The 15,073-nt window shown below is 49.6% G+C and overlaps 1 protein-coding gene across 1 annotated transcript in view; it reads right to left on the minus strand.

The window, feature by feature from the left end:
- Positions 1-15,073, minus strand: part of RGS9 (regulator of G protein signaling 9) — a 56,310-nt gene that overhangs the window by 17,098 nt on the left and 24,139 nt on the right. Inside the window, exons 9-13 of the mRNA XM_040989547.1 lie at positions 13,091-13,153; positions 4,919-4,948; positions 4,148-4,209; positions 1,873-1,986; positions 850-965 (exon numbers count right to left, since the gene is read on the minus strand). Of these exons, the coding sequence (XP_040845481.1) occupies positions 850-965; positions 1,873-1,986; positions 4,148-4,209; positions 4,919-4,948; positions 13,091-13,153 (385 nt within the window). The remainder of the gene's footprint in view (positions 1-849; positions 966-1,872; positions 1,987-4,147; positions 4,210-4,918; positions 4,949-13,090; positions 13,154-15,073) is intronic.

Raw genomic sequence — 15,073 nt, forward strand, 5'->3', positions numbered from 1 at the left:
ACTTTTTAGAAAGTGAATTTCATTGTATGTGAATTGTCTTCCAATTTAAAATGTTTTCAAATGAGTAAAACAGTTCACCTTTCTTACACCTACCTGAAACTTTGTGAAACACAGTTTAATAATGCAGGTAAATCTTTTTCCAGGATCCCCGTTGTTACTAAGGAATGCCTGCGTGAAGTTCAGAGTGTAATGTATCATTTCGCCACTAGATGGCACTATGTCCACTGATTTGTCAACCTGCACAAGCCCATTACTTTTCTCAATTTTATTAAATCAAGGCAATTGGGCTGGCACAGGGAGCAGGATTTTCAATAATCCATATTATGATGCAATAATCTGCACCAGGCAGTCAACCAGATTAATGGCTTGTCCAGTAGGATTCATCACAGGAGCCATCACACTGGCAAGCGGGGTCTTGTATAATGCAAGCAAGCCATCTCCCAAGCATACACCCCGTGGCGTCAGCAGGGAGGAAAAGAAAATACCACCAAAGCAGAGGCTGCCAGCATGGTGGAACGGCAGCGGAAGGTGCAGCTAGAAAACAGAGGGTTCGATCTGGTCTCTTGGTGTTCCCAGATGGTTCTCGGTGCAGTGTAGAGAAGTCCCAAGTACACACCGGGATGGGAGGAAAATGTGGCCCTGCACACCCCGCTGAAATCCACACACTCTCAGGCCTTGAAGGAGCTGGGGGGTTGGGGAACGTGGAGGAAAATCTTGACTACACCTGAAGCTACAGAAGGAAGCACCTGCCTTGCAGCCTGGGCAAACCTTTGAGGACATCGGCTGCGACTCCACATTCAAGAACTAGCCTCTAAAAGGAACAAAGAAAAAGGGGGGAGAGAGACGCACCGCTGAACTCCTTCTTGAGAAAATACTGGAAGCTCTGCCGACCCTTGGGGTCTCGGATCAACTCACTGAAGTTGAAGGCCCATCGCTCCACCCGCATCTTGGTTGGGATCTCCACCCTGCAAAGACAAGACCTGTGAAGGAACCTGGCATTCCACCCGAGGCAGGTGCCCCAGCCATGCCCTGGGTGCCGCCGACCTGCACTGGTCCCTCGGGCCAGGGCTTGACACAGCCCTCCTCCTCCTCCCGCCACCCACCCTCCTGCACAAACACACAATCTACAGAGTCACTTGCTGGACAGGTGCGGCCTCAGAAAGACCCCTGGACTCACGTCCCAGGGATGGTAGCCCAGAGGGGCTGAGGACACTACCACATGAAGCCCCATTCTCAGGCTCTGCTTAGCCTTCCTGGACAAAGAATTTGAAAGCCCCCTACAAGGCCTGGTAACAGCCTACCAACTGGCTACAGGCAGCTCGGGTTGGCACCCAGGACCAATAGGAAATTCTAGAACAGCAATAGTGATGGTTGCCTAGCACACATGGAGATTCACAGTAGCATTATCTGTAGCAGTTAAAAGGCAGGACCAACCCCAAAGTCCACCGACAGATGCATGCATAAACAAAACGTGCTCCCTCCATGCGGTGCGAGGCATTCAGCCGTACATGGGTCTGAAGCGCTGCTACGTGCTCCAAAACAGAAAAACCCTGACAACAGTGAGTGGGGGAAAAGTCACAAAGTATGACGCATCACACAGTTTTGTTGATATGAAACCTTGGTAGCAGACACATCCCTGGAGGCAGAACAGAGGTTGCTGAGGGATGGAGGGGCACAGGGGCTGGAGGGCTGGGAGTTGCAGCTAAGGGGTGCAAGGATTCTATCTTGGGTGATGACAACGTTTTAAACCTGATTGTGGTGGATGACTGGCTGCATTCCGAACATTATTTTTTAAAAAAAAAATCTGTAGCATGTGAATTATAATTCAAGAAGCTATTTACAAAAAAAAAATCAAATGTTTCCTATACATACAATTTGGCATTTAAGTCCCAGAACTGGGTATCATCTGTTATCCAAGGATTGCTGGGCAAGCAGCCTGACGTGATGGCATCATTGGACAAGAACTGCTCGCTGTACTTGACGATCCTGCAAGGCAAAAGGAGAACAATTTTCTGGGATTCCACTCAGCATTTAGAAGATGAAATCAACAGACCAGCATGCGCCGCTTCACGTCCCCCCTTCCAGTTCCGGTGGAGTTCCATACTTCCTACTGTCTTCTTAGAAAACTGCGCCACAGCCCCTAGGATGGACAGGGATTTGGCAAGAACTGACCCTAGTCAACCTGGATAACAGAACATTGGCTCGTGCTCTGGTCTGCTTGTCACCTCTGCCCCTGGTTGATTAAAACTGAACAGCCTCTCTGCAGCTCATCAGGAGTCTTTCAAATCCAAAGCAGACTCAGTTTGCAAGTAATCAAACAGGTGTTTCCATCTTGGAGGAAAGAGTTGATCAATGGTCACAGATTGGCTGAGATGCTATAGTCAGAATACGCATCAGAATAATACCTAGATTAGAAAACTAAGACCCTTTCTTCAAAAACCTGGGCTATAATTGAGCTGTGAAGTCTTGTCCCATGACTTGGGACAAGAGTAAATTCTTGAGCCCAACAGAGTGGCCTAGCAACTAAAGTCCTAGCCTTGAACACGCCAGGATCCCATATGGACGCTGGTTCTAATCCCAGCAGCTCCAATACCCATCCAGCTCCGTGCTTGTGGCCTGGGAAAGCAGTTGAGGACAGCCCAAGGTTTTGGGATCCTGCACCCATGTGGGAGACCTGGAAGGGGTTCCTGGCTCCTGGCTTCGGATCTGCATAGCATCGGCCGTTGGCACTCACTTGGGGAGTGAATCATCGGACAGAGGATCTTCCTGTCTCTCCTCCTCTCTGTTTATCTGACTTTCCAATAAATAAGTAAATCTTAAAAAAAAAAAAAAAAAGTAAATTCTTTCAAGTTGAGTCAGACTTCCTGTGTGAGCACCTTTCCTGGTCTTTGTCTCCGCTCACAGGTAGAGAATGAGGTCCACCAAGTTTATGAATGGCATCTGCTGGGTGAAGTCTGCCCAAGGTCATGTGTGCTTGGTTGATCGAGACCCAGGTCCTTGCAGCAATCCAGAACCCGGGGTTTGCAGAACACAAGCCCTTGGCCTCACTGCTCTCCAAGACTCACTCTTCAGACCCTCCAGCTGGAGTGGGAGACACACAATTGGTGGTCAAGGACAAATTCTGATGATGTCAAAATTACGGTTCTGAGGCCCTGAGACAAATGGAAATTGCAAAGCAGGTCTGAGAAGCACCCAGCGGATTTTTTCTTCCTGCTTGATTTTGTGCAACCAGATTTTCAGAACCTCACAGTAAGTGGTATCACTGGCTTTATCATACAGCACCTCCTCGCATCACACCCCAAGCTGGGTGTCTGCTAAGGATACAGGTGCATTCCTCATCTGGCACCTGGGTTTAGAAGCAGCAGTAGCAGCAGGAGTCACTGAAAAATGTGGGCTAGACCAGTGTCACTCTCGGACAAACTAGATCTCTGGAAAGATATAAAATGTCTTGAGGATTTTTACAAGACCCCCATCCTTAACCATACAGGCCAGTAGGTACCAGCCAAACCAACATGTGCAGTCTCAAATAATGCCATTACTCAAGTCTTCCACATTAGAATAAGTAAGTGACTTGCACTTCCCTAGGGAAAAGTGAGCTTACTTTTGTGTGTGCAAGGAGGTATCAACCCTGGCAAGGTGGTCCCATCAACCCGACATTTCAGAAGCACAACAACTTCGGGTGTCTCCCAGACACTGCCCAACAGAGGCAGGCTCCAAGTAGACGGCAAGTTCAGCCAATCAAACAGAAGTTTCCAATTTGCCATAATTGGATTTGAAATCACAGCCCACTAAACTAATAAGGATAATCCAGAAATCCCCAGTAAACTTGAGTGGGTAGTTACAGGAACACAGGCTACCTTGTATCCTTGCATTTCCTGCTTCCCCTTCCACAGACACCCACATCAGTGGACTCCAAGACATATGGCAGACTTGGATAAGGCCTCAACAACGCCTGGCTTTGCTCAGCCCGAAATGGGAGCCGCAGGATGTAGGGAGTGTAATCTCCCTGTAACAGAGAGACCAGTTCTGTCCTCATAGCTCTTGGGGAAGCTTCATCGTGGCTTGTCAAGTGAGCCTTCAAGAGGAAGTTCTCCTCCTGCCCATGTTGTACTCACACACTAGCCAGACTAAGAAACCAGGGACGTACCCTCCAAGCGACACTGAAGACTTCACTGTAGACCTCATCAAGGCCTGCTGGTAATACATGATCTGGAAGAGACAACATCGTTAGGAGAACACCGCCCCACCGCATGCGTCACCTCCATGTGGCCCCCAGCCAGCCACCTTGGCATCGACAGAACTCAACTTATGCCCACACAGATAGGTGACCCCAAACTCCAAATGAGTGACCCCCTCAACCCATCATGTTGAGTTCTTTTAAAAAACTTGTTTTCTAAGAAGATCCATGGACAGCTTGGCTTTACCCTGATGCACCTCTGGCTGTGCAAGCAGGAAACACCCCACCCCCCTCATATTCCTGCTCCGCAGCCCCTGCAGAAGCAAGTCCTGTCCTTGTTCCATTTTCTTCACACCGACATCCATGGACCATCCCACCTCAACAGCCCAGGCTTCCCAGGGTCTCTCTTGGGCTCCAGATGTAAGCTTTGTCTAAACAACTAGCCGGCTACTCTGATAGATTCTGAATGGCAGTGTCATTGCAGGAGCGAGGGCCAGCTCCACGCCCTGGGCTCCCGTGGTCACCTCCCTCTGCCAGGTGTCTTCAAGGGGCAGGGCACCTGTAAGCACCAGCTTACAGAAGAGGCTTTGTCCTTCCGTGCTGCCCATGAACTTGGGAGCAATTCTTTCAACATGATATACAGTTTTCATTTCATGACTGAGTCAGAACATAAAGCCAGCGTGCACGTGGTTTATTAGAGGATTTAAAATCCAGTTTCCCTGGAACAAGAAGACAAATTACCTCCTTCCTGACAGACGTGACTGTTTGTTTCTGTAAAACAAAGAAGCAAATCCGTTAAAGAATGCCATTAAATCACTGTAGTTCAATGTCCATTGGAAAAACAAGTCCTCCCCTGAATAAATGGTCCGTTCTTGTCATCTCCCTGTCACATCTCCTTCGTGGTATTCTGTGCAACCATTGGAAAATACTATCAATGAAGACATCTGGTGGGGGGAAGAGAATAATTTGCTATGACAACCTGAGGCTGTTCTCCTAAAAGTCACGATGAATTGAAAACAAAGCTTGAGGTCACTCCTCTCCTACCGGAGTCCTCAGAGCCATCTCTGCAGCGAGAGGTTGACAAGTGGGGCAGAGAGGACTCTTCATGTCTCACTGTGATCCAGAATGAGATGAAGATGGGGGGAACTCACACGGAGCTTCAGTTCCTTCTCACAAGGGGGCGATGAAGATACACAGTGAGGTTCGTTCCCTGGGTCTTGATCACAAGCAAACCAGCATCACACGTTGAAAATCAAAGCGACAGTGATGAGAACAAAGCACACAACTGAAAGATGGGAGACGAGCAGCCCCTGTGGTCTAAAGCCAGAGATGAGCTGCACCGTGGACATTGCATCAGACCCAAGCCCTCACTGAAGGCCGTGGAGCAAGCTTCCGCTGGGAGGAGCCGTGAGATGTCCCTTCCTAGAATGTTTTCAGTTAGGACTGAAAAGGATGGCTTCAAGGGGCTCCACATTTAAACTCTTAGAAACGTCTGGAAATCATTCAGATCTCTCTGCAACTAAAACAGCTGAAAGAAACACATCTCCTTGGCACCACTTTTCTCTCCCATGCAACTCTTTAAAGCTGGGCACACTTACTGCAGTTTCCCTACATCTGGTTGTGTCCAAGGTTTGCTCGGTGCTGAATTTTCTATTTCAAACCGAGCCTCTTTATTGCCGTGTAATCCAACCAAGTTTTCCTTTGAAGCAGTTGGAAGTCCAAGTAGGACACGACTGCCCTTTCACCAGTTAAAAAAAAAGCCGTGGCCCCTGGTCGTGTGGTCTCCTTTCTAACCCGTGCCGATTTTTCTCTTGCCTCATTAGCTTGCTTTTCACACACAATCTGTTTCCTGGGTGTAGGGCATTGGGAGAGTTAATTCAGAAAGCCCCGGTGGCCTCTATGCTTCGGACTCACATATCTTTTCTATTTCATAGCACGCATCACAATTGTCGTTAGATATTTGTGTGGTTGAAGCATCACCGTTACAGGACAAACATTCAGCACAATCATTAAGACACTGCTTGAGAAACCCGCATCCTACATCACAGGTTCAAGTTCTCATTCTCCCACTTCAAATCCAGTTTCCTGCTAAAACGCCCAGGAAGGCAGCAGGCAATGGCTCAATCATTTGGGTCCCTACCACCCAATGAGAGTCCTTGACTGAGCTCCTGGCTCCTGGCCTCAGCCTGGCCCCAGTCCTGGCTGCCACAAACATTTGCAGAGTGAACTAGCCGATGAACGCCTTCTCTCCGCCTGCCTCTCTACTTTTCAGACAAAATGAACAGAAACAAATTAATTCACGTTTAAGGCACAGGCGGCCATGTCTGTCTTTGCTTGCTTTACATCTGAGGCAGACCGCTCAATCCACATTCAACAAATGGTAACTTCTGGGTGCCCAGAGGCCTAGGAAAGCAAACATCTTTTATTTCTAAGCTTAACAGAATTTTTCCTTTTGAAAATACTCCCCAAATGATCCAACTATTTTGGCAGCCACTCTTACTGTTTGTCTCCATTCTCTTGGCATCTTGTTTCAGAAGATGCATGTTTAGATAGAAAAAAGACCCTGGGGGCAGCAGACTCACATCCAAAGTTAGTATAATCAAACCCTCTTGTTGAAGCCTGGTGGGAGTGGATAGGTTACTAAGCACACAGACTGAGTATCTCTTCTCTCAAGCACCTGGGATCCAGACGGTTTGAGTTGAGTTGTCTTCACATCTGGGTATCTGGGTACAGACTTGAGCAGTCAAGCTTACCTATTCAAAAAACCCCAACTGCTCCCACATTTCAGTTCCATGTGGGATTTTGTCCCGAGGGATGTACAACCTCGGGCATCTACCAGCCCGAGCCCTTCTGAAAGGGAAGGTGACTGGACGCTGCAGTCTGATGAGTTCCCCTCCCCAGCTCCCTCCTTGCTCTGCAGCTCAGCACGCTGCACGACGCAACAGCTCTGTCCAGCAGCCATTGGATTTAAAATTTAAAAAGAGCAGTAGCCCCCAAAACGAGATGAACGCAAGCAACCAACCCTGCCCCCGCTTAATTAATCTGAATGATGAAATAGCCAGGAATCTTGTGAGGTTCAGACTCAACAACAATGCCTGAATCCCCTCCTTCCTGGCTGGTGGCCACTGTGCTTTTTCCCCAGACCACAGGGAGCTGCACTTGCAACTTAACCATTCCCACACAACTCTCCTCTACCTCCTAAAGGTTTTTCTTTTTTTCCTTTAGCTTAAACGATCATTATCTTATTCTTTCAAGGTTTTCATGTTTTTCATTTATTTTATTGTGCTCCCACCCCGTATTTGGTTGCATTACCATTTTAGAGCTCTGCACAGGAGTCTGCTGTTTGCTTTATGGCCCCAGAATGCCCAGCTATCTCCTGGGATTTCAGACGTCAGCTGTCCCGACCTCTTAAAGATGAGTTGGGACGTCCTTATCTGAAGGGCCCAGGGCTAGAAAGGTCTGCAAGTTCAGCTCCTCTCAGATTCTGGAATATCTGTACAAGTGCAATGAGCTGTCTTGGGGACAGAAGTCTAAACAGGAAATGCACATATGTTGTGCGTACACCTCTTACACATAGGCAGACACTGATGTGTACAGGGTTTGTAATCATTTTGGACACAAAACAAACTTTCATGACATGGAACTGCCCTCTTGGGGCATCACATGACACTGGGAAAGTCTGAGATGGGGCATTTCAAATTCAGCATTTTCTTAAAAAAAAAAAAGTTACTTTCTTTCTTTGAAAGTCAGATTGAGACAGAGAAAAAGCAAAGAAAGCTTCCCTCCATGGATTCACTCACTATGTGGCCACTACAACCAGAGCTGAGCTGCTCCAAAGCCAGGAGTTTCTTCCAGGCTTCCCACAATGGCACAGTGGCCCAAGGACATGAGCCACCCTGTCTGTGTTGCTTTCTCAGGCTCTTAGCAGGGAGCTGGATCCGAAGAGGAGCACAAACCAGTGCCCATATGGGATATTGGCGTCATCTGTGGAGGACTAGCCTGCTCTGCCACCACGCTAACCCCATCAAACTCAAGATCTTCAGATTAGGGTTACCCAGGCTGTAACAGGATTCGGATGAACCTGACGTCCCCCAATCTCTTCCCTCAGTTATCTGCCTGGGTTTCAGTTTTTACAGCTAACCGTGGAAATAACTGTCCATGGGTTGACCAAATTCCTCCGCACAGATATGTGGGGCCTCTGCCCTTCTCAAGGGCACGGAGTGTTTCTTTAATTGGATTCTGGACTTTGCTAAAAGAGACACTATTTGATCCAATACAGCAATGGTTCAGAAAAAAGCACGGGCTTCAAGGACCAGACAATGGTTAGCGTTCCACTCTACCACCTGTTGGCTATGTGACTGCCCGCGAGTTATTTGGCATGTCAGAGTCTCTGATTTCCTCTTTGTAAAATGAAGGTAGGAAAAAAAAAAGAGAGAGAGAGAGAAGAATTGATTATAGCTCCCTGCTAACATATCTGAGAAGGCAGCAGAAGATGATGCAGGTGCTGGGGGCCCTGCCACCTATAGGAAGATCCGAAAGGAATTCCAAGCTTCTGGCTTTGGACTGGCCCAGCCCCAGCCACTGCAGCCACTTGAAGAAGGAACCAGTGGACAGTAGATCTGTGTGTGTGTGTGTGTGTGTGTGTGTGTGTAACTCTGCCTTTCAAATAAATTTTAAATTTTGTCATTTAAACAAAAGATTAAATGAGATAATATGCAAAGGCAACTGGCTCATGGCAGAAACTTGGCCTTCCGGGCTTAGAATCAGGTTCCTCGCTTTGCTGCCAGGACAGCAGGTGCATGGCGCCATTTCAGCCCTCATGATAAGAGAAAGCACAGGATGCCCTGGCAATGCTGTGACACACTCACTGTTGATCCCTAATTCAAGCAAGCTTCCTAACAATGTTATTACTACTTAACTAAAAACCATAAAAAAAAACACATATTTTAAAGGAAAGCGAAGCCACTAAGAAATATACACATCTAAGCAGCTCAAAGAAAGGCACCCCACGGTCAAAACAAGAAAAAGCCAACCACTTTGTTTTCCATCCTGGAATTGCCACACAAACCCTGGCCCTTCTCAGATGCTGGTGCTCCTGGCTGAAGCTGCCCTGTGTCCCTTACCCCAAGGACAATGCACTTTTCCCAGCAAGGAGATTCTGCCTGAGTTACCCTCAGATGCTCTGCATTCTTGGAATTCTAATAACTGTATTTTTCAGTTGCACAGTTGCCCAAATACAGACACACAGACTTGTTTACACAGCTTGTTGCCAGGAAACCAGATGGGGGTGGTGGGCAAGGAGAGGGGGGAGATAATTAAAACAGGTCAGGGCCATGCCTGGGAGGACCTGAGGTCACTGCCAGCCAGCAGCAGGGGAGGGACGAGAGCAAGGAGCTTGGAATGAGGCTGCCAGGCAGGGATCTGGGAAGACACAGAGTTGGAGCAAGAATGGAAGCAGCCACAGAGCCCAGGACAAGATGCAGAAGGGCACCCAGAGGGTCAAGGGCAGAGGCTGTGAAATCCCGAAGCCGGAGAGGCCAAAGTTGAGAGGTAAGAGGAGTGAGGGGGGCAGCTGGGGGTGGGTGGAGGGGTAGGGAAAAGGAAGGAACACAGGGGAGGGGGGACGGGGATCTGAGGTCGCTGTCACCTGCAGTAAATGCCAGTCCCACAAGTACTTCCCAGACACAGGAAGGCCTGGTGGGCCTAATGCGAAGTGAAAGTGTGTGGACCCCCATTTGTAGAAAAAAAAATATGCAAAGAATTTAAAGAAGGTGGGCCCAGAGCGGCGCCCAAGTGGCTTAAGTCCTCGCCTTGCACGCGCGGGGATCCCATATTGCCAGTTCTAATCCCGACAACTCCACTTCCCATCCAGCTCCCTGCTTGTGGCCTGGGAAAGCAGTTGAGGACAGCCCAAAACCTTGGGTTCCTGTACCCACATGGGAGACCTAGAGGAAGTTCCTGGCTCCTGGCTTCGGATCTGCACAGCACCGGCCATTGCGGTCACTTGGGGAGTGAATCATTGGACGGAAGATCTTCCTCTCTGTCTCTCCCCCTCTGTATATCTGACTTTGCAATAAAAATAAATACATCTTTAAAAAAATGTTAAAGAAGGTATCAGGACATTAAATCCAGCAAGGTCCTTCCCATAAAGCAGGAGCTTAATAGACTAGGGGCCAGGGAGAGGCAGGGGTGACAGCCTCGGCTGGGTTTCCTGCGTTCCCCCAACCCATTTCCTCCACTGGGAAACAGGGCCACGCATCAGCACCTGGCAGCTGCAGGGGTGCGGCAAGCTTCAGCTGCCCGAGGTCACACAGGGGTCACAGGAAGAAAGCAGTGCATCCCCTTACTGGTGGGAGCTAATGGAGGAAGAGCAGGTGCAACCACTTCTGGTCTCCTGAGGGCTCCGAGCGGGGGCACCCTGCAGAGCACAGTGCTTAAGATGCAGTTGCCTAATTGGTGCTTTTTAACCCCCAAACCAGCGCACAAGCCACTGGTTATTCTGGACTGGTTCGGCAGCTGGCTTTGCTGGACAGGCATTCGCAGACTCTGGAATTGCTGTGTATTTTCCTCCCTATGCGTCCAGTCAGGCTTGAAAGATAAGAAAGTTTAAGGACATATGAGCAGAGTAGTAAGGTACAGTCCCCGGAATGGTCTCTAAGGTCCTGGGGTCCTGGGAATTCTCTCTCCCACATGGAAGCAGCTGCCATGGTAACAGCTACTGTACCCGTGGGAGCCTGTTGTTCTAGGGTCACACGAACAAGCTGTGAGGAAGGAGCTGTTGCTGGGCCCATTTTCTGGATGAGACTCTAAACAGAGCATGGCCAAGACCACACGGCCAGGATGTAGAGGATTAGGGCTTGCTGGGATGGCATGGCACTCTGAGGTATACACCATCCTCATGGCTGCGTGCTGGTGACCAGCCCCTGCCCGCTGCTCAGGCCTCGTTCCCTCTCATTCTGGGATGGAGGAGCCCGGGGATGGCCAGCCTGGGCACCATGCAGCCCACAGGCAGGTCTCCATTCTGTCCCCTCCCTGCAGAGCAAGTCCTGTGGGAAACAGGGGCGAGGGGTGCACTCCTAGAGTGTCCGGGGGAGAATCCACTTCCTGGGTCAGACAGCCACCACCCCAGGCCCCTAGACACCTGCCACTCTAACTCAGCCTCAGTCTCATTGATCACCTCTCTCTCTCTCTTTCCCCTCTCCCCACAAGCCAGCTCAGGCACCATGAGGTCCCTGAACTGAGACAAAAAGGCACACCCACGGCTTCATGGGTTGGCCACTCTGTGCCCCTGGCCACCCTCTCCTGCCAGAGCAGATTCACAGAAAAGAACAGGTGCCACTGAGTCAGACAGGATGGGGTAGGGATGTGCAGACAAAACACAGCGCCCGCCTCCAGGGTCCCGCCCAGCCAGACATGGGTGCTCCTCCTCTTCTTCCCTCTCAGCCACAGCTGGGGCAGAACACGAGCAAGGGAGCTGTAAGGAGAGAGAGAGGAGATGCAGGTCAGATCTGCTCGGGAAAAGGTACGGGGGCTCCAGAACATGGCCCCCAAGCACCCAGGGAATGGGATTTCCAGGGAGGGGACCCAGCGCAGCACCCCAGCTCCTCTGTGGTCCCCACAGTCCACCAGGTAGGCACCTCCCTTCCCCTGTCCTTGGGCAAGAGCTTTCTAGAGCTGCCAGTTATCCATTAAAATAAAATTTTAAAAAAAAAAACCCTCATCTTCCACCTGGGTGTTGTATTTTACTTGATGATTTTGTTTCCATGGCAACTGGGTACAACAGGGCCCAGGCACTGATCTGTTATCTGAAGGGCTGCAGTGGAACTGTGACTGCCAGCACCCTGAGCGACCACAGCAAGGGCCCCTCCCCTCAGTCTCATGGGCCAGGGACCTCTCACTGCCTGTTGCCCACTGTGGCCTCAACGCCTTTTCCCATTGGTCCCAAAGTGGCCTTAACACCTCCTGCCTGCCCTTGTCCCCTCCTCCTTCCCTGCCCAGCTCCTAGCTTTCCCAGCACCTCCCTCCAGCTCCTACACAGGTACTGCCAGGTTTCACAGGTGCCATGAGGCTATGTGGTGACTGACCCATTGCTGCCCAAAGACTCCAGTCAATAGAAGGCAGGTGCACCACCTAGGACGAGTGTGGGTGAGATCAGGCTGGCTCCTGCTGACCCCGGTTCTCAACCAGGCCAGTCTTGACTCCCTGCCAGTCACACAGAGCAATAGAACTAAGGATGTGTGACAGAAGGTACTGGCCAGAGACATGCTAAACTCGCTCCGGGGCTCAACACAAGCCCCTCCCCTAAGAAGTATCTGCCTCAAAATGTCCACAAAGCCGTGCTTTCAACAGTTGATGGACCTCCTTCACATACAAGAATCTTGAACTCCCAGGAAATTAACCATCCACCATGTAAGATGATCTGTTTGGCATAAGGGTCATCGGGGGATCTTTGCAAAGTTCCCACTCCACTGGAACATGCAAGTGTAACAGTCCAGTGCCCATGGTGTAGGCTGGGGTTAAAATCTAAACTTGAGCCTGGATTCTCATCTCCATCTCTGGGTAAAGGAACTGCTAGAACTGTGCAGAAAATATGTCTGTGCATCTGTGGGCACAACAGCATCATAACTGTGATTGGATTTTCAAAGGGGGAAGTAACTCAGGAAAATCTGATGCCATTTTTAACAACTTCATTCTCTCCTTCCTCGCTAGTTATAATCTCTTCGCGCAGGACCCCTGCCCTGGCCTCCCCTCTCGCCAGCTCTAGTCTACAAGGAACACAGTTTTGCCCTTGCAATGTGAAAGTGTAGATACTGCTGCCCCAACAGACGTGAACAGTCATGGAACCCCAGCTTTCCATCCTGACACCTGGTCTAGGTCATTCCTAAGTGCACAGCAGAGACATACCTTGTTTACCTTGGCTTCATTTGGATTGGTCACTCGGTCCAAGCCATAGTCCAGCACGTTGTTCACTCCTGGCTGAAGGAATAAAAACAACGTAAGGACCAAGACAGGGACAGTCTCCAGTTCCTGGTTAACTCTGAGTCACAGGGAACCTGTGACCTACAGGCAGCTTGGAAGGCATGTGAAATCTCCAGGGGAACTGAGGGGTTCCAAGAAGGCCATCTATTAGACAGCATCCCTGCCACATAAGCCAGGAAGATGAATGGATGGATAGATGAATGGATGGATGGGCGGATACGTATATGGATGGGTGGATGGGTGGGTGAGTGAAAGGATGGATGAGTGGATGGATGGATGGATGGATGATGAATGGAAGGATAGGTGGATGGATGGATAACTGGATGGATGGGTGGATGGATGGATGAGTGGGTGAATGGGAGATGGGTGGGTGGATGGATGGATAGAGGGAGGGAGGGAGGGAGAAAGGAGTGAGTGGATGTATGAATGGGTGGGTGGTGAGTGGATGGATGGGCAGATGGATGGATGAGTAGTTGAAGGGACAAATAGACAAATGAGTAGCATTCACAACACCATAGTGTGATGGGTGGGTAGGTGGGTGGATGGATGGATGGATGGATAGACAGACTGATGGATGAACGGATAAGGGACAAATGGACAGAGGAGTGGCATTCCCAGCACCATCGTTGAACAAACATATGGATGAATGGATAATCCAGGAAGTTCACTAGGATTAGTACAAGGGACCCTGGCTACTCCCACAGTGCTCCTTTCCCACGCTTCGCAGATTCGGTCTTGGCTTTCAACAAAGCATTCTGAGTTCCAGTCCAGGCTCTGCTGCATGCTAGCTGTGCCAAAAATCCTGGAAGCCACATTCTCTAACCAGTCTCATAACTCTTTGGCCATGAGTGTGGGTCTTCTACTTCCTCTTCTGAAGCTCAGAGCTGTTACTGACCAGCCCGACTGCACAGAAACACAGTTCAGGGGTGACTGGACTTTCCATCAGAGTCAGCCTAGTATGTTGGAACATCCACATTTTTAGCTCAGATTTGAGTCTGCCAGATACAATATTGGAATCCAACTATTGCCAAAAATCATTCAAGTAATTGTGTATATGCTGAAATTAAAAAATGTTTTAATAAAAATTTATCTTGATATAAAACACATCTCCTGTAAAAATTATTTGATGTTGGTCTGGAATTGAAATTGAACTAGACATTATCTGGACACTGTGTTCATACTGAGAAATTTATGGATGTGGTCCATTGACATGAGACCCCAGATCTCAGGGCAGCCCTTTCACACACATGGAGGCACCTGCTCCAGGCTTCGGGGATGGCAGCAGAGATAGCCACTTAGCTATGAAGCATCCAGGTGATGGATCACGTGTGTGGTGTGCATCATTAGAAGGCTACCCAGGGGTCTGACCTGCAAGCTGGGCTAGAGGGCAGGGATGGCTTTCATAACCAGTGCTTTTTTTCTAATGGGGGCAGATTCTAGAATCTGATCCCTATTGCTCATAGGAAGAAATCCCTCCAGTGTGACTTAAGACAGACTCTGCACACTTCCATACACTCTCACTCACATGGTCTCTAACACACCTACCTGCACTCTCACTCTGACTCATGCGCATTCACAAATTCTCACTCTAGTATGGAAGCACACACTCACAGGCACGCACACCCTGGCACTTCCATTCACACGCAGCCCACACCCACGATCCTCCAACAGCCCTTCCACAGACACTGGCTGCCTCAGTAGTTTAGTGCAGTCATCTGCTCCAGTCCAGAGTCCCCCCCAGCTCTTTCCTTTGAACTTGTTTCACACCCTGATAGAAATCCTGCTGCCCTGGTACTCCACGCTACAGGTGCACAGCTAAAACCAGCTGCCTACACCTCAGACCCGCATCTGTAGCCACCCACCAGGTGTCATCATTCTGTCATCCTGCCTGCCTGAACTCCAGCCCACCCCTGCTTT

Source organism: Ochotona curzoniae, unplaced genomic scaffold (assembly GCF_017591425.1).
Source record: "Ochotona curzoniae isolate NIBS_2020 unplaced genomic scaffold, NIBS_Ocur_1.0 contig_523, whole genome shotgun sequence".
In the NCBI taxonomy this organism is placed as follows: Eukaryota; Metazoa; Chordata; class Mammalia; order Lagomorpha; family Ochotonidae; genus Ochotona; species Ochotona curzoniae.